The sequence below is a fragment of the Cetorhinus maximus genome, chromosome 20 (assembly GCF_964194155.1).
Source record: "Cetorhinus maximus chromosome 20, sCetMax3.hap1.1, whole genome shotgun sequence".
Classification (NCBI taxonomy): domain Eukaryota; kingdom Metazoa; phylum Chordata; class Chondrichthyes; order Lamniformes; family Cetorhinidae; genus Cetorhinus; species Cetorhinus maximus.
The window spans coordinates 58,240,101-58,267,612 of NC_135898.1; the positions used below are offsets into that span (position 1 = coordinate 58,240,101).

The 27,512-nt window shown below is 41.0% G+C and overlaps 1 protein-coding gene across 1 annotated transcript in view; it reads left to right on the forward strand.

Annotated features, from left to right (window-relative positions):
- Positions 1 to 27,512, forward strand: part of wdr11 (WD repeat domain 11) — a 121,208-nt gene that overhangs the window by 12,006 nt on the left and 81,690 nt on the right. Inside the window, exons 3-5 of the mRNA XM_078564772.1 lie at positions 7,021 to 7,174; positions 20,427 to 20,600; positions 24,821 to 25,004. Coding sequence (XP_078420898.1) covers positions 7,021 to 7,174; positions 20,427 to 20,600; positions 24,821 to 25,004 — 512 coding nt within the window. The remainder of the gene's footprint in view (positions 1 to 7,020; positions 7,175 to 20,426; positions 20,601 to 24,820; positions 25,005 to 27,512) is intronic.

Sequence of the window (27,512 nt, forward strand, 5' to 3'; positions counted from 1 at the left end):
TCAACTGGAATATTGCATCGAGTTCTGGCCGTCACACTGTAGGAAAGATGTGAAAGCAATAGAGAGAGAGTGCAGAAAGATTCATGAAAATGGTTCCAGGGATGAGGAACTTAAGTTACACAGGCAGATTGGAGAAATTAGGAATGTTTTCCTTGGAGAACAGAAGATTGAGAGATTTGGTAGCGGTATTCAAAATCAAGAGGGTCCTGGACAGAGTAGATAGTGAGAAACTGTTCCCATTGCTGGAAGGATCGAGAACCAGAGAGCACAGATTAAAGGTAATTGACAGAAGTAGCAATGGTGACATGACAAGAAACGGTTTCACTCGGCGAGAGGTTAGGATCTGGAATGCACTGTCTGAGAGTGTGGTGGAGGCAGGTTCAATCGAGGCATTCAATAGGGAATTGGATTATTTAAAAAGGAAAAATATGCAGGGCTATGTGGAAAAGATGGGGGAATGGCACTAGGTGAACTGTTCCTTCAGAGAGTCAGCACAGACATGACAGGCAGAATAAAAACAATAAGCTAAAAGCTACTGTGGATGCGGATGACAGGCAGAATGCTGTTTTTCTGTGCAACAACCATTCTGCGATTCTGTAATATTTCCTGCAGTTTAGAATGATGGAAAAGTTATCTCATTGAAACAAATAAAATCTTAAAGGGCTTGACCATGTAGATGTTGGGAGGATGTTTTTCTTACCTGGGGAATCTAGAACTAGTCACCATGTCACAATAAAGAGTTAGCCCTTTAGCACGGAGGTGAGGTCCGGCTACAGACCAAATGCTGGGAAGTGGGATTAGGCTGGGGGGTTAATTTTTCGGCTGACAGACACGATGGGCTAAGTGGCTTCTTTCTGTGCCATAAATTTTCTATGATTCTATAAGAAATTTCTTCATATAAAGGGTTGTGAACCTTTAGAATTCTCTATCGCAGATAGCTGTGAATGCTCAGTCATGGAATATATTTGTCAGAGATGAAATATTTTTGGATACCAAGGGATATGGGGATACTGCATGAAGGTGTAGCTAAAACAGAAGATCATCCAATATTTTGTTGAATGGCAGAGCAAACTCAAGGGCTGAATGGCCTATTCCTGTCCTTGTTCTCCTGTTCTTAACACTGCTTACGGTTATTAAGGAGTATATTGGGCAACTTCTGATGTATGTACGTGCACAATTAAACGCAGAAATCTGGAAGTTGCAATCCAAGTTGCCCTGCTATATCAGTACCTCGTTGAAGACTCAGTGTTCAAACATATGCAAAGGTTTGAAGTTGGGGTACTTGCGTGACAGATATCTACTGAACATGCCAATACAAGTTAGGGCTTGTCCATTCAAGTCTGAGTAATTTTTTAAAAGTGTGGTAAGTTGTTTACTGCCAAACAACCACTCTGGCACTAAAAATTTACTTTTACACTTGTGGAGTCTCATTCCTTCAGATTTTAATTATTGTTGGAGATTTTTAAAAAACTCTTGTATGATTTTACATTGAATTAAATATTTAAGCTTACAGTTCCTGATTCAGATGCTGCATATCTCAGTAATGATTCTTTAATTTGATTAAGGGGATATACTGCTGCTTGCCCTATTCACAGATCCACTGTAGAGGGTGCCATGCTGATTTTTATTTCCAATAACCACCACTGTAAAAGTCATAGAAAACTTGTGGGCCAATTGGACTTGTAATGAATGGCTGGAGCTGTTTGTTTGTCGCTGACCACAGAATCCAGTCCTATGTGTTCCTGCAGGTGCTTTCATTTTCAGAAGTTATGAGGCATAAAATAGTTTGCAGCAATATATTCTGTTAGTGATGTTGTATGTTTATTTTACTATTGGATTGTGGAGCTAATCATGGATTTGATGTTTGGCAGACAATGCTGGAAATATTGAGCAGGTCAGGCAGCAACTTTGGAGAGAAGAAGGTATGGTTAATGTTTTGGGCCAATGACACAAAATATTCACTCTCCACCCCCACCCCCTCAACCGCCTGTGTCTTGTCCAAAGATTATGCCTGGCCTACTGATTATTTCAAGTTAGATTTGAAGTCTAAAAATTTCAGATTGCCAGTGTTTGCAATGTGTTGCTTCTGTTTCAGTGTTTGGCACCTCCCTGAAAGCAGTTAACATTGTTCTGAAACTGGGAAGAGTGTCCTGCAGTCAGCATCGCGATGAAGCAGCCTGGGAAGAGTATCCTGCAGTGTGGGAAGAGTATCCTGCAGTCAGCATTGCGGTGAAGCAGTCTGGGAAGAGTGTCCTGCAGTCTGGGAAGAGTGTCCTGCAGTCAGCATTGCTGTGAAGCAGTCTGGGAAGAGTGTCCTGCAGTCAGCATTACTGTGAAGCAGTCTGGGAAGAGTGTCCTGCAGTCAGCATTGCTGTGAAGCAGTCTGGGAAGAGTGTCCTGCAGTCAGCATTGCTGTGAAGCAGTCTGGGAAGATTGTCCTGCAGTCAGCATTGCTGTGAAGCAGTCTGGGAAGAGTGTCCTGCAGTCAGCATTGCTGTGAAGCAGCCTGGGAAGAGTGTCCTGCAGTCAGCTCTTGTTGAAAATAACAAGTGACATCACAAGACAGCGCGAGAGCGCGGCGGAGAGATCAGAACCAGCGCAAGTGCGGGGAAGCTTCAAAAAGTGACGTCAGCACAAAAGTGAGAGCTGATTGGTGAGTAGTGGGTAAGTTTAAAGTAGATCTCCAGTTTAAAATAGATTAGCTAAATTAAAATAGATTAAGCTAAGGAAAGGTAAGGGTGCATCTCGCTTGAGAACCGTTTTTCTGTGTTGGTAAACGGTGAGCGTGACGGTTCCTCTGGGGAGTACAGCCATGCTCATGGCACTGAGAGTGGCTCAGCTGCACAGGGGAGGAAAAGAGGGGAAGAGCAATAGTGGTAGGAGACTCGATAGTAAGGGGAACAGACAGGCGTTTCTGCGGCCGTGACTCCAGGATGGTATGCTGCTTCCCTCGTGCCAGGGTCAAAGATGTCACTGAACGGCTGCAGGGTATTCTAAAGGGGGAGGGCAAACATACAGAGATCGTGGCACATGTTGGTACCAACGACATAAGTAGAAAGAGGGATGAGGTTCTGCAAGCAGAATTTAGGGAGCAAGGAAACAGATTAAAAAACAGGACCTCAAAGATAGTAATTTCTGGATTACTTCCAGTGCCACACGCTAGTGAGTATAGAAATAGGAGGTTAGTCCATATGAATGCATGGCTGGAGAGATGGTGCAGGAGGGAGGGCTTTAGATTTTTGGGACACTGGGACCTTGGAGTCTAACCTCAGTGGTGGGGAAACTATTGGAAGCAATTCTGAGGGACAGAATTAATCTACACTTGGAGAGGCAGGGATTAATCGAAGACAGTCAGCATGGTTTTGTTAAGGGGAGGTCATGTCTTACCAATTTGATTGAATTTTTCGAAGAGGTGACCAGGTATGTAGATGAGGGCAATGCATTTGATGCAGTTTACTTGGACTTCAGCAAGGCTTTTGATAAGGTCCCACATGGGAGACTGATAACGAAGGTAAGAGCCCATGGGATCCAAGGCAATTTGGCAAATTGGATCCAGAATTGGCTGAGTCACAGGAAGCAGAGGGTGATGGTCGAGGGGTGTTTTTGTGACTGGATGCCTGTGTCCATTGGGGTTCCACAGGGATCGGTGTTGGGTCCTTTGCTGTTTGTGGTATATATAAACGCTTTAGACTTGAATGTAGGAGAGTTGATCAGTAAGTTCGCGAATGACACGGAAATTGGTCTGGTGGTAAATAGTGAGGAGGATATCCTTAGATTACAGGAGGATATAGACGGGCTGGTCAGATGGGCTGATCAGTGGCAAATGAATTTAATCCTAATAAGTGTGAAATGATGCGCTTGGGCAGGACAAACAAGGCATGGGAATACACAATGAATGGTGGGACCCTGGGAAGTACCAAGGATCAGAGGGACCTTGGTGTGCATGTCCACCGGCCCCTTAAGGTGGCGGGACAGGTAGATAAGGTGGTTAAGAAGACAGAAGGGATACTTGCCTTTGTTAGCCGAGGCATAGAATACAAGAGCAGGGAGGTTACGCTGGAACTGTATAAAACTCTGGTTAGGCCACAGCTAGAGCATTGCGTGCAGTTCTGGAATCCACATTATCGGAAGAATGTGATTGCACTAGAGAGAGTGCAGAGGAGATTTACCAGGATGTTGCCTGGGCTGGAGAGTTTTAGTTATGAGGAGAGATTGGATAGACTGGGATTATTTTCCCTGGAGCAGAGGAGATTGAGGGGGACATGACTGAGGTGTATAAAATTATGAGGGGCATAGATAGGGTAGACAGGAAGGAATTTTTCCCGTTGGTGGAGGGATCAATAATTAGGGGGCATAGATTTAAGGTAAGGGGCAGGAGATTTAGAGGGGATGTGAGGAAGAATTTTTTCACCCAGAGGTTGGTGGGAATCTGGAACTCACTGCCTGAAAGGGTGGTAGAGGCAGAAACCCTCATAACATTTAAGAAGTATTTGGATGCGCACTTGCGATGCCATGGCATACAAGGCTGTGGGCCTAGTGCTGAAAAATGGGATTAGAATAGTTAGGTACTTGTTTGACTGGCGCAGACTTGATGGGTTGAAGGGCCTTTTTCTGTGCTGTAGACCTCTATGACTATGACTCTATGCTAGTCAACATTCATCAGCTGTTAATCAGATTTTAATTATGCATATCATCAAGTGATGATATTTTGCACCATGCTTGTCATTTAAATAAAGCTAGTGATTTAATTGGCTTAATTAATTTTGTGCTCTTTTATGCCAAGGACATCAGAGATTATTATTCACATGGGTGGGAAGAAATGAATGAGTTTGTAGAAAGATGTAATATATGAGCAGCAGATGGTAATAAAATAGCTTGTATTTCTATAATTGTTTTGTCCTCAAAGCTATCAACTTGTGCACTGAAAATTTAGCAAAATATAATTATTATGCTAGAAAGTATAATTGACATTAAATCAAAAAGAAGCTCATAAATGGAGAGAATCTGGTGATTTTTGGGGATCCCATTAACAAGTACCATCATCAAAGGTCTGGATGTTCTCCACTTGCTTTTTAAGGAGATCTGCGTATTGAAATATCCATTGAAGATCAGAGATAGAGAGCACATCACGATAACTCAGTTATTAATTTGTGGTCTATTTACTGTGTGTGTGGCTTGAGTGTAGGGAAAATCAGTTAAGTAACATTACTTAGGAAGGTGTCTTTGATACACCAATGTGAATTTGTCAGCATTTGTGAAGGCGCTAAGGATTCACAAATTGATAAATCTCTGCAAAAATGAATACTGTTAATTGTAGGATTGTGGTTTGATCATTATTATGGCTAAAGATGAATCACTATTTACTGACCAGTTAGTTTTAGTGGCTGAAAAATAAAATCCACCCTGAGAAGTGATTTCCCCACAGTGTTTAGGGAGTAAAGAACACAACAAACATGAATGGTATATAAATATTAAAGCAAAAAACTGCGGATGCTGGAAATCCAAAACAAAAACAAAAATACCTGGAAAAACTCAGCAGGCCTGGCAGCATCTGCGGAGAGGGACACAGTTAACTTTTTAAGTCCGAATGACCCTTCAACAGAACTAAGTAAAAATAGAAGAGAGGTGAAATATTTATTCTATTTTTACTTAGTTCTGTTGAAGGGTCATTCGGACTCGAAACGTTAACTGTGTCCCTCTCTGCAGATGCTGCCAGACCTGCTGAGTTTTTCCAGGTGTTTTTGTTTTTGTTTTGGATTTCCAGCATCTGCAGTTTTTTGCTTTTATCTGAAAGGAAACCTGTCTGCAACAATTGACTTGGATAATTATCAGCTATAGGGGCAATGTTTGTCCTCATTTAACCAATTCAAAGGGACTAGATGTGGAAAAAATATGATGGGATTGCAAATTATGAACTCAGACTTCTCTTAGATTTCTCTTATCTGGCTGTACCATCTATATAATTAATCCAACAGTGTGCATCCCAGTGGCTGCTGCACAGGGGCTGACATTTTTCTATTAGATGAATTGATGTTAATTTGCAAGTTAAATCTTAGGGATGGAGTGTTTTTTTGTGCTGATGTAAATCTTTTGTTCAAAGTAATGTTGGTCAGAGCTGTTTTTATTTGATGTGCATAATGCTTTACTTTTGTTTGGAGTGGGAGTATGGGTGATAATTGCTTCAAGATCCACTGGGCTGCTCACAGAACTTGTATTAACGGAGTAGCTGTGGGTGTGAAGAGAGTTGTGAAATGCTGGGCCACCGTGGCAGGGAAAGTGAGGGAAACTTGGAAAATATCCCCTTCCAGATTGGAAATAACAAATGGAAAGCGACTTTCTACTATGATGCAACCTGTGGGCTTTTCTTCTCTAACTGGTAGTCAAACGTTGTATAGGAGCATAAAATACTATCTTTCATACTGTTAACCTAGCTTCATAATAAAGCTTTCCTTCAAAAAGCTCATTGATGTTTAACGTAATTCTTAGAGTTATGGTGCTCTTTGTTTAAAGAGAACCCTGAGCTAGGGTAGAAGATGCTATTGTCACCAGAGGCTAATTCTATGTTTTCAAAGTCTATGTGATTATGTTTAGAGCTATGAGTCACAAATATTAATGCAGGACCTATAGACTCCTCAATATGTTTCGACATACTTGCTGATAATCTAGACTTTTGTGGCATGCTGTTGGTGATGTTGGAAGATCTTATCTAGGTGAATGTACTTTGACATCCATTTATGCTTACTGTTCTTAACTTTGGCATACAGACAGTTTCTTGTAGAGATATTTCATTAGCTGATTCTAACTGGCATTTGTCATGTAATGTGTTGTTTTTAATCTGCTAGCCTTTGCTTTGGCAGCTATTGGACCTACCGTCTAATGGCTAACAAGTCTTAATTGAATTCTGATGAATTGCACACAAAATATCATAACTTGTTCTACAGATGCTGATTGAGACACTATATATTTCTAGCATTTTTCTGTTTTTACGCCTAATTCCAGCATCTGCTTTAATTTGAACAGGTAAAGTGGGCTAGAGAAAACTACCACCACAGTATTGGCTCTCCATATTCCCTGCGCTTGGCATCTGCAGATACTGTAGGAAAGATCATAGTTTGGGATGTGGCTACAGGAGCAGCAAGATGCGAGATTCAGGAATACACCAAACCCATTCAAGGTAAGTGATTAAGTCATGATAAAAGCTGGTGTGGTGCAAGGTTTGTGAGCTGTACACACATACAGCATGATGACAGTGTTGTAGTAGAGGATTCCAGGTTGCTGACTGAACCTTTTGAAATATACAAGGGTTTGAAATGTGCTCACACCACTCCCTGACATAATGATCTTCATAGCTTGCTTCAGAAGTTCAAACCTAGAATCTCTGCCACAGCAAGCTTTTTACTTCAAGAGCTTCTGCTAATTCTCACTGTCTGTTTCTTTTGTTTGAGTCATTTAGCTGATGGTTTACATATTTAAGTTTGTTAAGAAATGTGGACTTGTCTTGTTCTGGGCAGAGACCGGGGACTCCATTTTCTGGCAGGTCCAAGAGCTCTGGCACATGCATGGATTGCAGCAGGGTGACAGGCCATGTTTGCTCAGTTTATGGCATTCTTTTGATAGCTGCATGGATTGTGAAGTGTGCCTGTGTGGCATGAAAATAACAATCGCAGGACCTGGTTTGGCGCTATAACAATGGGAATCCTGGGACAGAGAGAGAAAACCCAGAGAGGGAGACTACTGATAGGAGCCACCAGAAAGAGAAACTGCAGGGTGTTGAGAAGCTGAAGATGGGGCTCCAAGCAGCAAAAGCACTCTTGTTGGCAGAATCTCAGGAGGAAAGATTAAACCATCAGGAGGTGAGCAGTCATTGAAGCAGTCCAAGTTGGAGTGACATTTGGAGGGAATTCAGAGACTAGATGTTCAAAAGTAAAGACTTGAAATCCCTCATGAGGGAGACAGAGTTTTAGTGAGATTGTACTACTCACAGTGGACACTCATGTCTGGGTAGGTTGCTGAGAATTCCGTAAGATCTGCCTTGGTTGCATCTGCCATTTATTGTGTAGTGTGTTCGACCAGTTTGCCTGTTAATTCACATGTACCTCATGTTATTCTGAATGTTGGAGTATAAGATAGATTTAAATTGTTTTACTTTTCTGACTTTGTATAGTAATGTTTATTTTGTTTGAAAACCGTGGAATCCTGTGGCTTTATTCTCTTAGTAAGCGCCAGGGATTTTAAATTTTGTCTACTTTGAACAAAAAGCTACTGGTCCCTAACTGGATCGTAACAAGTCTGATAGTGTTAGAATGGCTTACTCTGATAGAACGATAACGCCTTTTAATTTGTTTTTGAACTACCATATTCTCACCTTTGGCTGATTGTAGCTTACCTGCACTATATTTGAAAATGATTAAAAGTTCTCCAATTTTACTGTAACAAGCAACTTTTGGGAGGTGGAGCCTTCATTAATATCTCCATTTTCAACTATTATAGGGCCCAGCATGCGAGTGCAAGGCCAAAGTACTTGTTAATGTTTTCAGCCAAAAGTGTTGAGTGGATAACCCTGCTCTGGCTCTGCTCCAAGAAGTAACCATTATAGATGCCAGTGTACAACCAATTTGGATCATACAACCAATTTGGATCACTCCATCTCTCTGGGTGCACTGGACACAACAAAGCCATGGACCAAGACAACATCCCACTTTAGTATAGAAGACCTATGCCACAGAAGTAACACTCCCTCCAGCAAAGCTGCTGTAATACAGTTATGTTGTTGGCATTTATGTGACAGTATGGAAGATTGTCCACTTCACGAAGCACGTCAAATCCAGATGGTTAATGTCCTATTCAGCTCCTCCTGATCAGCAGTAAAGTGCATTTAAGTCACCAATAGTGCCATCCAGTGGTACCCAATCACTTGTAAGTATCTCACCGATGCTCAGTTCAGGTTTTGCTAGAGCCACTTAGATAATTAGATAATTGGTTTAATCACAGAATCAGAATACAGAATTCTTATGGTGTAGAAGGAGGCCATTCAGCTCATTGTGTCTGGACCAGCTGTCTGAACACTTTAACTTAGTGTCAATCTCCTGCCTTTTCTCCGTAACCCTGCGCATTGTTTCTATTTCAATAATCATCCAATGTCCTCTAGAATGCCTCAATTGAACCTGTCTCCACCACACTTCCAGACAGTGCATTCCAAACCCTAACTACTTGCTGTGTGAAAAAGTTTATTGCAAAAAATCATGGCGATATGTGCCAAATTGCGATAATGATACAAATAAAACAAGTAATCATAATTCATAACGTAGTTATACACAAGCATTAAAATAAAAACAACATATAAAATAAGAAAAAGTTTGCACAATTATGAACTTTTCAGTATACAAATAATTGCAACGTGTTGCAAAATGCATGTCTTAATTTACAGAATATAACTAAAAGGTATTTTGCACTTTGCATTTTGTATTAAAGCCCACATATATTATCAGGTTGAGTTCCTTAAATTCTCAATCATTTGAGTTTTATAAAGTAGGGGATTGGGCTGTCTCATAGTCTATTCGTTCTATATCTTATTTGCGGAATGGTACCTTTTCTTCTTAATTGCATCGCACTTGGCTATAGATTTCATCACAATCTTGTTCCAGAATGGAAAATGAGAAGAATGCTTGAGAGGTAAGAGTAGCTTCCATTGACAGGATAGCACCAAGAAATTCTAAAAGACTAAGCTAATTTAGGGTCAAAGGGAAACCTGTCCTTTGACTAGACTCACTTGACGTCAATGCCGGCAACAACTTGTAATTATATAACACTTCTAATATAACAGAATATGAACATACGACCAAGGAGTAGGCCATTCAGCCCTTCAAACTTGTTCCACCATTTAATAAGATCATGGCTGATCTGATAGTAACCTGAAATCTGCATCCCACCTACCCCTGATAACACTATCACCCCCTTGCTTACCAAGAATCTATCCACCTCTGCCTTAAAAATATTCAAAGACTCTGCTTCCATTGCTTTTTCAGGAAGAGAGTTCCAAAGACTCATGACCCTCTGAGTGAAAAAAAATTTCACCTCATCTCTGTTGTAAATGGGCGACCCCTTATTTTTAAACAGTGACCCCCTAGTTCTAGATTCTTCCACAAAAGGAAACATCCTCTCCACATCCACCCTGTCAAGACCCCTCAGGATCTTAAATGTTTCAACCAAGTCGCCTCTTACTCTTCTAAACTCCAGCGGATACAAGCCTAGTCTGTCCAGCCTGTCTTCGTAAGACAACCCACCCATTTCAGGTATTAGTCTGGTAAACCACCTCTGCGCTGCTTCCAACGCGTTTACACCCTTCCTTAAATAAGGTGACCAATACTGAACACAGTACTTGAAATGTGGTCTCACAAGTGCTTTGTACAACTGAAGCATAACCTCCCTACTTTTGTATTCAATTCCCCTTGCAATAAATGATAACATTCTATTAGGTTTTCTAACTACTTGCTGTACTTGCATAATAGCCTTTTGTGATTCATGCACTAGGACATCCAGATCCCTCTGCACCTCAGAGCTCTACAATCTCTCACCATTTAGATGATATACTTCTCTTTTATTCTTGCCAAAATGGACAATTTCACATTTTCTTGATGTCTCGAATGTTTCAGGGTGCTTAACAAGAGTGGTTTCAATGAAAGCATTATTAACACTGAGCCACAGAAGGAGATATCAGGGCATATAGCCAAAAGCCTGATCATAGAGAGGTTTTAAGCAGGACCTTGAAAGAAGACAGAGTAGAGTGGTGGAGAGGTTTAGGGAGGGAATTCCAGAACTTACAACCTAGATGTCTGAAAGCCATGACTGCCATTAATGGAGCAGTTAAAATTAAGGATTGCAAGAGGCCAGAATCATAGAATGGTTACAGCACAGAAGGAGGCCATTCAGCTCATCATGTCCATGCCAGCTCTCTACAAGAGCGACTCGCCTAGAGCACCTCCGAATCCTTACCCCAGAGCCCTGAAAATTTTTACCCTTCAGATATTGATCATATTCCCCCCTGAATCCCATGACTGGGATTCCATGACTTGTGCCTCCAGCACACATCCAGGCAGAGCACTCCAGACCCCAACCATTCGCTGTGTGAGAAAGGTTTTCCTCATGTTGTCATTGCTTCCCCTACCAACTACCCAAAATCTGTGCCTCCTCGTACCCGACTCTTCCACCAGTGGGAACAGCCTCTCCCCATCCACTCCGTCCACACTGCTCACGACTCTGAACACCCCCACCGAATCTCCCCTCAACCCTCTCCTCTCCACGGAGAACAGCCCCAGCTTCTCCAATCTATCCCCCTAACTGAAGCGCCTCATTCCTGGACCTATTCTCGTGAATTTTCCTGCACCTTATCGAATGCCTTCTCACCTCCGAGTCACAAGGATGTGGGTTCATGTCCCACTCTAGTAACTTAAACACTTAATCTAGGTTGACATATCAGAGCACTACTGAGGGAGCACTGCACTGGTGGTGTTGTCTTATGTGTATTAAGTGCAGCCCTTTTAAGAGCTGCTTTCAAACTGCTGACCACTATGTAAATAAAACAAAATATGGCAGAAGCTGGAAATCTGAAATAAAAACAAAGTGCAGGAAAACTGACCACTATGTGCCCTAGATGATTCTTGTAGATAACTCTTTCCAAGGGACAGCACATACACGATGGGCCAAATGGCCTTTTGTACTGTAAGGTTTTATAGTTCAATACCCTCCTTGCTGGCTATCTTTTAGTAAATTCTGAGAGACAAAGTTCTGATTTATAATTCCTTCACAAGATCTGATCCACTCTGTATGAGGTACAGTAGATTGTCACACTGTTGTATACCTTCTCAAGCAATTACCTTATCGATTTCAAGTGAATATCAGCGGTCGTTACTCTGGCTCCTCGGGCTGGACCAATGTAAGCCACTTATAGCAAAGGCATTGAAGCACTTATTTCATTTATATTAACCTGTGCGTTGTCACGATTATAGACATGTTGACACCGCCACCCTTCATTTTCTTGCAAATTCGCTCTGGCGCATCAGCAAGGCCTAAAAGATTGTAATCGCGTTGGTTGAAAGACTGCAAACTTTTGGGTTTTAATGAATTACAGGCATGAGGACATAATGTGCTTACCTGTTGATGTTGATCCCGCCGCCCGAACAAAGTTCCAACCACAAAGCAGACCCCACCCCGCCTACCCTGTCCCAAGTATGAGAGCTCTCATGACAAGTTTACCACCTGTTGTTTGAGGTGAGGAAGAGGGTTGTGCTCTTTTTGGGTGCTTTATTACGATTTTATATGCATCTCTGGTTTTTAACAATTTACCCTCAGCATTTATTTACCACTCTGCATTTCCTGTTTGTTTGAATGTATAAGTCAGAGTTTTAAAAATTGTAAAAGCTCCCCACTGACAGGCCCTTAAACACATTAAACAGAATTGGAGGAGGGCTGAGATCTCAAAGGCTTTATAAGGCTGGAGGAGGTTAGAGATAGGGGCCGTGAAAACAAGAATGAGAATTTGAATTTGAGGCACTGTTTGAGGGGGAGTGGGTGTAGGGCAGCAAGCACAAGTTGATGGTTTAATGAGAATTGGAGCGAGTTAAGATATAGGCAACAGATTTTGGATGAGCACGAGTTTACAAAGGATGAAAGATGGAAGGCCAGCCAAGAGAGCATTGGAATAGTCAATTCTAGAGATAACAAAGGCAGGGGAGAGGGTTTCACCAGTAGATGAGCTGAGGGCTGGGAATCAGGTGGTGTTATGGAGGTGCAAATAGCCAACCTTGGTGATGGAATGGATATGTGATTCGAAGGTAATCTCAAAGTCAAACAAAACAGCAAGTTTATGAGTGGCCTGGGTCAACTTCAGACAATTGCCTGGGGTGAAAATGGAGACCAGAGCATGCAGGTTGTGGCGAGGACCAAAGACAATGGATTCAGTCTTCCCAATATATATTTGGAGAAAATTAAACGTAGGACAGTCTGACAAATCAGACAAAATGGAAGGGTCCAGAGAGGTGACGGTGCGATAAGCTGAGTGTTGTCAGCGTACATGTGCAACCTGCTGGGTATGTTTTTGGATGATATCACTAAGGGATAGCTTGTAGATGAGAAATAGAAGTGAGCAACAATAGATCCTTGGTTGAACTACAGAGGCAATAAAGCGGAGTGGGAAGAGAAGCTGTTTCAGGTCATTCGCTGATTCCATTCTTGTCTATGAATTTGTAGCCAATCAACTGAACAACAGAGGAGAGGCATTGGAGAAGGTTGTGTTGCAGATGGGTCGAGAAGGAAGGACATTTTACCATGGTCACCGTCACGCAGAATGTCATTTGTAACTTTAAGGGCAATTTCAATACTTTGGCAGGGCTGGAAACCTGATTGGAGGGTTTCATACATTGAAATCAGGGAAAGATGGGCATGAATTTGGTAGGCAGCGCCACATTCAGGGACTTTGGAAAGGAAAGGGAGGTTAGATTTTGGGAAGTAATTTGTAAGGACAGATAGGTGAAGGGACTTATTTTGAGAGAGGTGAAGGCAGCATATTTGCAAGGTGATGGAGAGGCAGTCCCTGAGGAGAGGGAATCATTAACAATATCAACTGACGATGGGTCCTGGAGGGGAACTTGGATGATCAACATTTTGGTTGACGTAGGATCAAAGAAGCAGGAGGTAGGCCTTGTGGACAAACTGAACTTTGTAAAGAACAAGGCAGGAGATGGGGTAGAAGCTAGAGAGAGACATGCATTTGGGGCTAGAATGCTGGGGACCTTAGGAAAAGTTTGGCCCAGTGGACTAGAGGAAGGGAGGAAAAATGCAGAGGCAGCTGAATGGATGGTCTTGACCTTTGACAAAAATGTCCATGAGCTCTTCACACCTTTTGTTGTAGGTGAGGATGGAGGAGCCAGGGGTGGTTTAAGAAAATAGTTTGTGGTGGTAAAAGGAAGCCAGAGGTTATGTTTGCATTCCTGACTGGCCGTTGAATAGTGAGCAATTCTAACAATAGAGAGCAGGACTCATTAACACCATTTGGCTCAGCCCAATCTGATGATGGATAGTGAGACCATTTGTCTGTCAAGTGTATTCAAATCTATATGCATTGGACTTGAGGGAGAATAGATGGGGTATACTAGGGGAGCCACCTGGATGAGAGAGAAAGTAATGGTTTTTATGGGCTTGGTTACATCAGAGTTGGTGGAAAGAGTGTGATTTAGCAAATTGGTAGCTGCATAACTATCATGATGAATTGTAGGCCAAAGGCTGGACATATGGGAAATTGAAAATTCAGTGGTATGTGACTTAAGGAGAGTTTCTTCCAGGCTGAACGCACAAAGAAGTGGGTGTGCAACTGTGCAGGTTGGAGGAGAAAAATACTCATGCAAAGATATGATCAAAGAATGTAAGAGATAGGAGCAGGAGTAGGTCATTTGGCTCTTCCAGCCTGTTCTGCCATTCATTTGAGGACATAACTGATCTTCTACCTCGAGGTAGGCCTGTTTATATGGTGGGAGAGAGTTAGGGAGGAAAGGAGGACAGTGAGCTTGGAGGAGAGAACATGAGGTTGTTGAAATAGAAGTTGAAATCATCAAGACGAGGATTCACTTGGTGTCGAGGTTGAGATTAGAAGGCAGAGAAGATATCTCTGTGTGGAACTTAGTGTGATGCCTGAATGAGAGGCCTGTGGGGTGGAATAAGGTTCAAAGGAGGAGAAGTTACCATAGGAGCAGGGAGTCAGCTCAAGGTGTGATTTAGAGATGAGGGCTGCATGTAATGGTTTGAGCAGGGTAAGTGGTGAAAAGTATAGTCAAGCAGGGAAGCTTTTATCAGAGGGAAGGTTCCATCTTCCCTCAGCCATGTCTCCATCAAGACCATGATGTTAATGTGATCATCCACACTAAGCTCATGGAAAGCAAAGACCTTTTTTGCAAGTTAAAGTTTGTTTTGAAAGGAGAAGCAGAGAGGGGAGATAATAGCTAATTCACTGGCAGCTTCTACAGGGCCAGAGCTGGGGGCGATGAAAAGGACGGTAGGAGGTTGGCAAGATTGCTCCCGCCAGGCAAGCATAGTAGAGAGAATAGGATGGGGCATTTGGGGTTTCTGCTCATTATAACCATCTTTATCTCCTAGTTGTCAGAGGCCAACGACTGCAGCAACATGAGCTGCTGTAGGGATTTCTTGGGGAAGCATCCTTGGCATGGCCATCTTCAGCTGCTTCATTGGTGATATTTCCTAAATGATAATGCCAGAAATTGGGCCGCTCACTGACTATTCCATAAAGTTCAATTCCATTCTCAATTTCTTGTATCATGAAGCAGCCTAAGCCAACAAAATACATGCTTGGGTTGACAAGTGGTAGGGAATGTTAGTGCCACACAAGTTCCAGGCATTTTGCATTTCCCAACAACAAAAGGCTGTGACACCTCTCCCTGACCTTTAATGGTACCATCATCACATAAACTTCCACCATGAATATTTTGATGGGTGGTTGCCATTGAGCAGATGCCTACCTGGATCAGCCATATCAATAGCTACAGAAGTTGAGTAAAGACTGGTACTCTGTAATGAGTGGTTCAATGTCCTTGTCCCCAACTCTGCAACATTGCTACTTACTCAATCCCCTTCCTTGGACACTGTATCCAACTGAATTGGCATCCTATTCAACTCTCAACTGAGTTTTCAACCCCATATCCTCTCCGTTGCAAAGACCATGTACTTCAACCTCCATAAAATTACGTACCTCTGCTCAACCTCAGCTCATCTGCTGTTGAAGCCCTCATCTAGGCCCTGGACTCCTCCAAACTCCATTGCCATTGTTGTGTTGATGGTGTTACATTTAAGAGGTTTATCAGATTCTGTTATGTTTTAGAGCTGTGTTTTAATTTAAGCTAAAATGAAAATAGTCATGTGACCTGTTCTGAAGTCAGCCTGACAGCAAGCCTAGGTAGTTTGATTGTTAGAGATTAAAGGGGGGCCCAAATTGTTTTACTGGGAAGAAGGTGCAAGGTGTTTACACTTGGAGACAATGGCAGCAGCCCATATGCTAACAATGGATAGACTGAGTGTCTCCAAAGTGCCAGAAAAGTGTTGAGAATGTCAGGTTGTAAACAGTCCACTTTAAACTGTCCCTTTTCTTCCAAGATAAAAGAGAGTTGGAGGTCTCAAGAATAGCTAATCAGCATTTCTATCTCGAAACAGGGCTCATATTATTCACATTCCCATGGCGATGGGCTTTAAGAGGGGAAGGGTCTAAGATACCTCTGAAAACTCACAGACAAGGAGAGGGAAAGCAGCTATAGGCAGCAAGATACTGTGGTGCACTGTGCAGGAATGAAGGTCGGAGCTTGTGGGTTTGAAAAGACCAAATTTAGAAGAATTTAAACCGGGCTGGAAGATTCGCCTAGCTTGCGCTAAAAGAAGAATCTCCAGAGAAAGCCTTTCACCGTAAAGACAGTCTGAGATTAGAAGTTCTCAGACTGAGAAAGGGAAAGAACAGAAGTAAACTGGCAGGAGTTAAGAATCACTTTGGACTAGTTCTAAGAGAATTGAATGTCTACATGAAGGACAGTGTAAAGTATACCTGTGAAATGTGTTTTTAATTGTGTTAAAAGAAAAGGGGGGGGATGTTCTGTTTTGTGGGTTAATGTAAAAGTTGCCTACAAAGACACTGTTTAGTCAATAGGGCTTTTAGTGTCTTGTCACAGTAGTTGTCTTAAAACATGAAATCTTGTGTCATTCTTTCAGCTATTTACTGTAAGTTTGAATTGCTTTTTCAAAGTTATCAGCCTCTGCAGGGATTGTAATAATGGCTTCTAAACTCTAGCTCAACCAAAACTCAACATATCCTTTTGTGTTCACTTATCACCTTTATCCCTGATGACTTGTATTGGCCCATGCTCCACAAAAACCTTAAATTTAAGATTCGTCTTGCGTTTAAATTCTTCCATGGCTTTCTTCCTCCTTACCTCAGTAATCTCCAGCCCTTCAAACCTGCCCCCGTCCCATACCTGAACATCTTTTGCATCTGTACAATTGGCACCTGTACCTTCAGATCATCTATTTATCACGCCCTGGAATTTCTTCCATAAACATTTCCCCTCTCCACTTCTTTCTTATTAACTATCCTTAAAATTCACTCCTTTGACCAAAATTTTGTTCATCTGTCATACTGTCTCCTTCTTTGGCTTGGCATCCGTTTTCTCTTTGCAGCTCTGTGAAGGATCTTGGGACATTTCTCTATGTTCATGATGCTATATAATTACGAGTTTTTGTTGGAATAACATTGAAAATGCTCAACGTCTTCCCAGTATAGAACAAATTACAGCCCCTATCATGAACTTAATATCCACACATACTATCATTGACACACAATAACTGCATCATGTGCTATTTGTAGCATGTAGTGCAGCAACTCACCAAGCTAACTTCAACAGCACTGCCCTCTCTTGAAATTGCTGCTGGTAATAAGAAGAACGGAAATGTTTTCAGAACAACAACAGCTCCAGATTCCTACAAAAAACATCTTGGACATATAATGCCATTCTTTCAATGTTGAGTTTTGCTGAAAAAAAGGGGACATTTTACATCTTGCACTCATCAGGACAATTCACAAGAATTCCAAATGGTAAAGGGAACAACAATTTAGACTGTATGAGAAGAGAGTACTGATTAGTTGGCAAGTGGATTCGGATTGATAATGACGTTGCCATGGAGAATGCACCAGTTGAGGGTGATTGACAGTTAACTGCCAAACATTGTTTGAAATTTAAACCAGGCAGCTTGACTTTGGCCAAGGCATTGCCCTGAGGAATGAACCAGCGAATGGCTGCCACTTATTTTGTTTAGCTGAAGCAAGTGCAATGTGTGTACATGTTCTTTCTGTCTGCAAAGAACAGGGCCCTGTGTCTTAACATATACGGCTTCCAGTGCATGCAAATGTGCCACATTGGGAGCTCGACTGACAATCTTAACTTGGTTGTCAGTGTAATTCTTAACACACTGAGGATTGTTTAGCAAATGTTGTCCAGTTGTGGAATCACATCTAATGTTTGGCACACAGGCTGGTTGGGTACGGCCTGTACCTTGCCCATTGGGAACATTGGAAAGGACATGCTGTTTGATACGATCCACCAACCTTTGAGCGTACGGCTTATATACCTGGCATCACAGTGGCTCTGAAATTCATATATCACTTGACTCATTTGTGTGATAAGCAGAACGTCTTTTTGGCTTGATGGCAGCAACCTGTTAGGGCAAATACCACCTGTGTTGCTACTGCATAGTAGCAGCGTGAAACAGCCAGCTTCACTGTTGCTCAAATTCTTGAGATACCTTGCCCTTTCATGGTAACCTGAGGTAGACTGGGCACTTTTCAGGCCGAAGTGATGGCCTTAGATCCACTCATGAGTTTGTCATGCGACATACAGCATGAAATGCTCTGATGAGGGTAGCCATTATCCCACAGGATGCCTTTGATGTGCCTTTTTTCCACATAGAGTTTACATGGTGAGCAAATGACTTAGGTCCCAATTACAAGGTTGCGATAAGGCCAATCATATTGAATGTGGAACTGTAAGAATCCCAACGCATACATTGGCCAATGAAGGTAGGCTTGGGTAGACCGTGGTTTACCGACAAAAATGTCTCCCTTTTATTTCAGCAATACTCAAGTTCTGTATTACCTAATGACTATCTTTCAAAGTTACTGAATCAGTATCCTGATTTCTTGCATCATTGTAGAAGCACCATCACCAGAATGACTGCAATGCATCAAGAAGGCCCACCATCATATTCGCAGGGCAAGTAACAGTAAGCAATTTGTGGGGCTTCATAAATGTTATCCCCGTCCAGAGAATGAATAAAAACTAATGAAGTTGTGGCCTGAACTCTTGTGTGAAATTGTTTTATAATTAGTTGTCAGTGTTATTTATTTTTGTCTGGTATTAAGCATAATTTGTTGTTATCCTGACACGAAAGTATTGATCAATTTGTGTGCTCATCACAATCTCCTATGTTCTGATATACTATATTTGCTAAATTTAGGGTTCGTTGTCAGGATTATTGAAATTTCCAGAAGAACATACCCTTATAGGAAAAACACCTGGTGTAGCCATGAGCACTTGTAAGCATTTCTGTTGTGTATTCATGAAATATCATGTTTGTTCTTTGAACAATGTCAATCCATCAACAACCTGACTAGATTTTAAACGTCCAAGGTCTGGAGTAATTGAAAATCCTTTTACTATTTTATTGTTTACTATTTTGGACCACCTTATGTTGTTTTTGTTCTCCAATCCTCTCTGTTGGGAATAAAATATTTTCATTTACGAAGGTTAAACTATATGAATTATGGCTTTAGTCATTAAGTTTTGTCCCTATAGAAGAATTTATGAGACTAGTCAAGCATTTATCTTGTTCTTCAGTGAAGTATGTGTAGATAATCAAATAATAAGTGTATGACTGAGTTTTAGCAGATTATAATGTTGACAAAAAAACCATGAAGTTTAGTGCTGAAACTGATTGATAGGCTTTTGCTGTAGCATTCAACTGAAAATGCTTGGCTTGATATAAAATTCAATTGATGATACCTTAGGTCCAGAAGTCAGACAGCACATGAAAATCGATGTAAAACTATTTTGATGCAAAATGGGTCCTCCTATTATTTGTTTCAATTTGGTGAATTGGGATTTTACATTAATCACATTTATGTTTTGAGTTGCTATGTGATGACTTCGAGGAAGCCTTTTTGTAGAATTATCCACATGAAACCTCTTAGGCAAGGTACTAGTTCAATCATGAACTATGTTGGAATGTTTCTGTTGTTCTCCAATATTCAGCTGCTCTTTGCTTTTAATTTCCCAGTGCTGTGTAACATAATTTACAGAAAATTCTATTTTTTTTCCTTGTGGTGGAAAGGAAACAGTTCATTTGTCGGCATTCTGTTATTAAACCCTTAAGCCTGTGTTGCCTTTAATAATCAGCTCGTGAACTGGTAAGTAAAGAAAATTACACGTTGAGGTAATTAACAACAGTATGCTTGTTTTTAGTTAAAAGCATACCATGGAAGATACACTTGGATTGCAGAGTGCTGGCTTTGTAAATGTATGAGTTAGTGATGGGGTTCTGCCAGTTCTCTACCAGGGAATTAGTGGTAAAAGGTGCACAATCCTATTTCACGCTGTACCTTTTACAATCAACAGGGAGGCATATTTGCTCATTAGCCTAATATGTAGTCAAACCAGGTCCGAAAGGTGATGGTATGCTAAATAGTTATACCCCTATTAGATTTTTAAAAATTGCGTTATTAAATTATATACCATATTGCTGAAAGCTCATCCACGTTCTTTATCTCAATCCTAAAGGAAACAGTGTTACTGACATTTTCTCATTTTCTGTTTCTTTCTTGCTAATAGACATGGAGTGGCTGTGGAATCAGGATGCCTCTCGAGACCTCCTATTAGCGATTCATCCACCAAACTACATCGTCCTTTGGAATGCAGATACAGGCACCAAATTGTGGAAGAAAAGCTATGCAGAAAACATACTTTCCTTTTCGTTTGATCCCTTTGAGCTATCAAATTTAGCTTGTAAGTTGATTCCTCTTTCTCCTTAAATAGAAGGTAGTGCATGCAAAGTAAGACAATTCATTCGGCAAGGCAGGATTAAAACTTGATTTGCTATTACAGTGGAACATCCTTCTAATTACAATTATTTCTGTAGAACAATTATAATACACGATCTATTACAATTTAATAATTTACAATAACTGAAATGTAATGGATTAAATTTTAAACCCTGAGGGATTATAGAGGGTATCCCTATCTTGGGGATTCACAAGAAATAAGCTGCAAGTTTATTTTCCTATAAACCTTAAACAAGCCTTAGAAACTGTTCATCTCTGATTCAATATATTGAATAATTAGGGTGTTGGAAACATTTGACAATGTGGTGAAAGGGAAATTAGGGATAGGCAATAATGCTGGCCTAGCCAGCAGTGCCCACATCCCATGAATGAATAAAGAAAAACATATCTTTTCCTGGTTTCACAACTGCACAGAATTTGGTAAGAAATGTAAAAATGGTTGACCTAGTTTTGTGGGGGTGGTGCTTGCGAGCGACTACATTTTAAAAAAGAAAAACCTAAAGATGTTTAGTTGCAGCGTCCCTGTGTGACTTCCCTACTTTCATATTAATGCGGAGTAGAACTTCATTATCTTGTTTTCTACCACTTTCAGTGCCAGTTCAGCATTCCAAGGCTGACATATGCTACACTTGCTACTCTGAAACTAGGGGCAGGAGTTTCGGGTTGTCGGCCGGGTGCAGCAGGCGGGCCGGGAGTAGCTGGGAAATGGCCAGCCAACGTGAAAGGCGTGCTGAGAAGCTCGGTGCTGTCGGGGTGGGGGCGGGAGGAGGGCAAGTGCCGAAGACTGCGCATGCGCGGGGGAGCGTGAAATGAAAGCACCCTGAAAGCAGAGAGCTGCCTCAGGGAGCTGAAGAATATAAAATGCTTAAATAAAGATGTGGAAAATGTGAGAAAAATGTCCGCACATAGGAGTCTCTCACATGAACATAGACATAATAAAAATTCTGTCAAAACATTTTTACTTTTTTTTAATTAACATCAGAAGCCTTATCCCGCCCATCGATGAGGTTTCCTCAAAAATGCAAAGGCCGCCTGATCAATTCGCCTGCCCGCCAACTGTAAGGTTGGACAGGCAACGAAGAATTGCAGTTAATTAATTGATTAATGGCCTTAATAGGCCTCCTAATTGTCAGTGGGCGCGCTGCTGACTCTCGCATGCCCGCTGACCTAAATATCGCCTAAGTGCATGATGACATCGGGACGCTCACCCAACATCATCATGGGCTATTTTACACCCAACCAGGTTGGGCGTGCGCCCGCCTGCGGGCGGTAAAATTCTGCCCTAGGTGTGGATTGTATTGTACAGTGCAGACCCATGTGGTACTGCAGGTGGTATATCATTGGATCTTGGGCTGAACCCAGTAAGAAAAGAGCCCTGTCCTTGTGTATTTGTTTTATGCTACATTAGTCTATACTTAATGATTATAATGAAGCCGTTCAATTATTCATGCATCTCCTACGTAAGGTACTTATTTTGAAATATTGGGATCAGTGTGTTAGCAAAGCAACTGAAGTATTATAAAAAAAAATTTCAACAGTATTTCACCAACTTCTGGTTCAGAAATCATACATGATGCAATAAGTAAAGCGATAAGTAGTTGGACTGCCAGGACCCTTTTTAAGCTAACTACTTAGTCTTTAGAATTTTGTAAGAATGTAGACGTGCTTGCTGGCTCCCAAATTACTAAAAACTTCAAAGCTGAAGAGTGGAGTTTTTCAAATGTGTATAAATACATATACGTGGAGCCTACTCCTGGCTAAGCTCAGTTATAGATCCAGGATGTGTATTTTTCAGAATAACACTATTTTTCACAGTGCAGATGGCAATCTACATATACTTGCCTAAGTGTTCAGGAGATTATTTTTTTAATCTGAATGTTTCCTACCTAACAAGTACATTGCTGGATTTAGTCCTGAGGAATAAAATGGGTCAAGATGAAAATGTCACAATTGGAGAGCATCTCAGGGATAGTGATCATAGTATTGTAAGGCAAAAATAGAGAAGGACAGGGGCAATATAGAATAAAAATACTTAACTGAAGGAGGGCTAATTTAAGTGAATTGATGGATCTGACCGAGATAAATTGGAGGCAAAGGCTGCTGGGCAGAAGTATAATGGAGCAATGAATCCACTTTAAAGGGGAGATGTTTTGAGTGCATGTTTCCTACATTGCAACAGTGACTACACTTCAAATACCCCTCATTGGCTGTAAAGCGCTTTGGAATATCCAGCGATTGTGAAAAGTGCTATATAAATGCAAGTTTTTCCTTTCAGTCTAGGTGCATCACTACATGGAGGAAAGGAAGGGCACCTGATAGGTTGGTGAATACAGATTCAATTGTAGCCTTCAAAAGGGATTAGATTATGTACTTGAAAGTGAAAAAATTGCAGGGATGGTAGCTCTTCGAAAGATCCGGTACTGACTCAATGGGCTGAATGCCTCTTCTGTGCTGTACTATTCTATGATCCTATAATTAGAATGGCAGTTTTGCATTGCTGTTCCCTTGTTGAAAATTGAGTTATTTCATGGCTAAGATTATAAGAGCACACGTATTGGACCCTATATTTGGCGACATCTGTTGGGAGATTGTCTTTTAGTACAAGAAACATTTCCAGAGGTGACACTAAGGAGAGAAAGAAAAACAAACTTGTGTTATACAACATCTTTCTCAACCTCAGGATGTCCCAAAACACTAGAGCCAATGAAGTTTAGAAGAAGAATCACCATTGTAATGTAGGGAAACAATGTGGGGTACAGGAGCATAGTGGTTACATTACTGGTAACAATCCAGGAGTCTCGACTAATGATATAGAGACATGTGTTCAAATCTCAGTATAGAGACTGGGGAATTTAATTTCAATTAATTAAATGAAATATGGAATAAAAAGCTAGTATCAGTGATGTGACTGGATTGCCATAAAAACCCATCAGGTTCTCTAATATCATTTAGGAAAGGAAATCTGCCATCCTTACCTGGTTTGGGCTATATGTGACTCCAGACCCATAATGCAGTTAACTCTTAACTGCCTTCAGAAATGGCCTAGTAAGCAACTTGGTTGTATTTGGGAAGTTGGCTCATCTTCACTTTTTCAGGGCCAATTAAGGAGGGATGATAAATGTTGGCCTTACCAACAATGCCCATATCCTGTGCGTATGGAAAAACATGCCAGACAATTTATGCAGGGCAAGGACCCACATCACTGATAAAATAATGACCAGATGATCCGCTTTATTGATGTCGGTTGAGGGACAAATAGTGGAAAGGGCATCGAGGAGCACTTGCCTTCTCTTCAAATAGTATCATGGGATCTTTACCTTCACCTAGGAAGACAGACGAGGTTTTAGTTTAACAGCTCACCTGAGCAAAGCCACCTACTGTGGTGCTGCACTGAGGGGTCAGGCCTACATACCCAAGTCTCTGGAGTGGGACATGAGCTTGCAACCGTCTGATTCAATGGGGAGAGTGTTACCACTGAGCCAAGGCTGACACCTGTGGCTGATGTTTTAACAATAACACTTTCTAGCTACTGAAAACTGTTTTCAAATTAATTTAAAATGCTGCAGTGCAAACATGAAACAAAACCTACTTTTTATGTTTGCAGGCTATATGACAGATTATTGGAACATTCTTATTTTACAGGTTGTGTTCAGTCTTGAACATGTTGCTGTGAAGATGGCCTGCTGTGTTTAGTGTTCCAAGTTGCTGTGCTATAGCAAATAGCACACAAGCTAACTGCTACAATTTTAGCTCAGACTGAGTTCATTATTGGTGGGAGGCAATGAGTGAAGGTGAAGTGTTTCTCTGCAGAGAGAAGAAATTAATTGGGAAATTGCCATGGGCATTTTTATTCTGCAAATCTCTTGGTGGCTGGCTAGAGAGTACATTATTATTTTTAGGTAAAATTTCTTGCATTGTAACTCAGAAAGGTAAAAAATAATTGATATAGAACAAGGAAGAACGTGCAGGGTTACAGGGAGCGGGTGGGAGAAAGGCACTAGGTGAATTGCTCATTCAGAGAGCTGGTGCAGACACAATGGACTGAATGGCTTCCTTCTGCGCTGTAACAATTCTGTGATTTTTTTTGAAGTTGGTATAAAAAAAAAGCTTTCCAAAGTTTTATTTTTACACTGAAACATATTTTCTGTTGTCTCCTATTTGTAGTGTTGACCAGTGAGGGTATAGTGTTTGTCTCAGATTTTTCACCATCCAAACCTCCCAGCAGTTCGGGGAAGAAGGTTTACATATCAAGCCCTCATTCAAGTCCTGCCCATATAAAACCAGCAGCCACTGGTGCCAAGAAAGCCTTAAACAGGGTGAAAATCCTCATCACTAATGAAAAACCCAAGTAAGTTACATTTTTAAGATAAAATGTTAGATTTTGCAAGCTCTATTTACAATTTGTCATTTTATTGAGAGAAAATTCCTTCACTGTAAATTCCCCCCTTCACCCATAAATCTGTATTCTAAATTTTATTTCCCCAGCACAGATATCACTTTCATGAGCTCAGCATTAACAAAATTAGAATTGCCCTATTTAATCTTAAAGTTTAATGTTTAGAGGTATTTAGCAATGTAGAAATTATACAATATCTCATGCATGATTAAAAATGTGTATTTTGGAAAGTAGAAGAAAAAAAATCAGTACTCAATAATTAATCTATTTTTAATGGCTATGTATTTGCAATTATATGATGTGTTAACCCAATTGCATTGACTTTTTTCGTAAAAGTTTCCTTGTGGTTAGACGTATTCGAACAAGACAGAATATTGATACTATTTATATATTAATTTTATAAAGCTTCCTGAAGGTGATCCCACTCCTTCCAAACAAATTTCCTTCTGTTAGATTTACCATTTTACACAGATAAATTGCCCATAAAAGCAAAATGTAAAACTACTTTTTTCATGCTCCAGTGCCTCAACTAATCACCAAGTATTTCATCTTGATAAGAATTCTGTAAGTATATTGCTAAATAGTACAATAGGAAATGAAAATAAAATGTAACTAGCATTTCTTTTTTGAGAGTCTGGAGGGGAATTCAACTGATATTTGTATTGATACTTTAAATTGCACCATTATTAAAGTCCTAAGCATATTGGAGATGGGCAGCGAATGCTGGCCTTGCGTTGTCCACAATTTTGGGGGAGGTGGTGGCATAGTAGCACTGTCACTGGACTAGTATTCCAGAGACCCAGGGTAATGCTCTGGCCACCCGAGTTCAAATTCCACCACGGCAGATGGTGAAATTTGAATTCAATAAAAGTCTGAAATTAAAAGTCTGATGATGACCGTTAAAACATTGCTGATTGTTGTAAAAACCCATCTGATTCACTAATGTCCTTTAGGGAAAGAAATCTGCCATCCATACTTGGCCTGGCCTACTCCAGATCCACAGCAATTTGGTTGACTCTTAAATGCCCTCCGAACAGAATCACAGAATTTTAACAGCACAGAAGGAGGTCATTCGGCCCATCATGTCTGCACCAGCTCTCCAAATGAGCATTATGACCTAGTACCATTGCCCTGCCTTTTCCCCATACCCTTGCACATTGTTTCTATTCAAATAATCATTTAATGCCCTCTTGAATGCCTCGATTGAACCTGCCTCCACCACACTTTCAGGCAGTGGTTGTTGTGTGAAAGTTTTTTCTCGCGTCACAGTTGCTTCTTTTGCAAATCACTTTAAATCTGTGCCCTCTTGTTCTTGATCCTTTTACAAGCTGGAACAGCTTCTCCCTATCTACTCTGTCCAACCCCTCATGATTTTGAATATCTCTATCAAATCTCCTCATAGCCGCCTTCTCTCCAAGGAGCACAGTCCCAACCTCTCCAATCTATCCTCATATCTGAAGTTTCTCATTCCTGGAACCATTCTTTTAAATCTTCTGCACTGTCTCCAGTGTGTTCACATCCTTCCTATAATGTGGCAGCCCCAGAACTGTACACAATATTCCAGCTGAAGTTTAACGAGTGTTATATAAATTCAGCATAACCTCCCTGCTCTTGTACTCTATACCCCATATCATTAAATCCCAGGATACTATTTGCTTTATTAACTGCTTTGTCCACCTGTTCTGCCACCTTCAGTGATTTATGCGTATATACGTCCAAGTCTTTCTGCTCCTGCATCTTCTTCAAAATTTCATCCCTTATTTTATATTGTCTGTCGATGTTCTTCCTACCAAAATGCATCACCTCACACTTCTCTACATTGAACTTCATCTGCCACCAACTGCCCACTCCACCAACTTGCCTATGTCCACTTGAAGTTCCACACCATTCTCCTCACAGTTCACAAAACATCCAAGTTTTGTATCATCCGCAAACTGTGAAATTGTCCCCTGCACATCAAGATTTAGATCATTAATATATATCAGGAAAAGCAAGAGTCCCAATACCGACCCCTGGGGAACTCCAGTACAAACCTTCCTCCAGCCTGAAAAATATCCTTTAACCATTACTCTCTGCTTCCTATTTTTCAGCTAATTTTGTATCTACTTTGCCACTGTCCCCTTTATTCCATGAGCAATAACTTTTCTCTCAAATCTGTTGTGTGGCACTGTGTCAAATGCCTTTTCAAAGTCCATGTACACCACATCAACAACATTATTTTCATTGGCCTTTTCTGTTACCTCTTCAAAAAACTCCAGCAAGTTAGTTAAACACGATTTCCCCTTTAGAAATCCATGCTGGTTCTTCCTTATTCCTTATCAACCAATATTTTTCCATGTGACTATTAACTCTACCCCAATTGTATTTTCTACCTGACACTTGTCATAAGCACACTTTTTCTTTTTTATCTTAATTTCAGCCTCCTTTTTCATCCGGGGAGCTCTGAATTTGTTTGCCCTA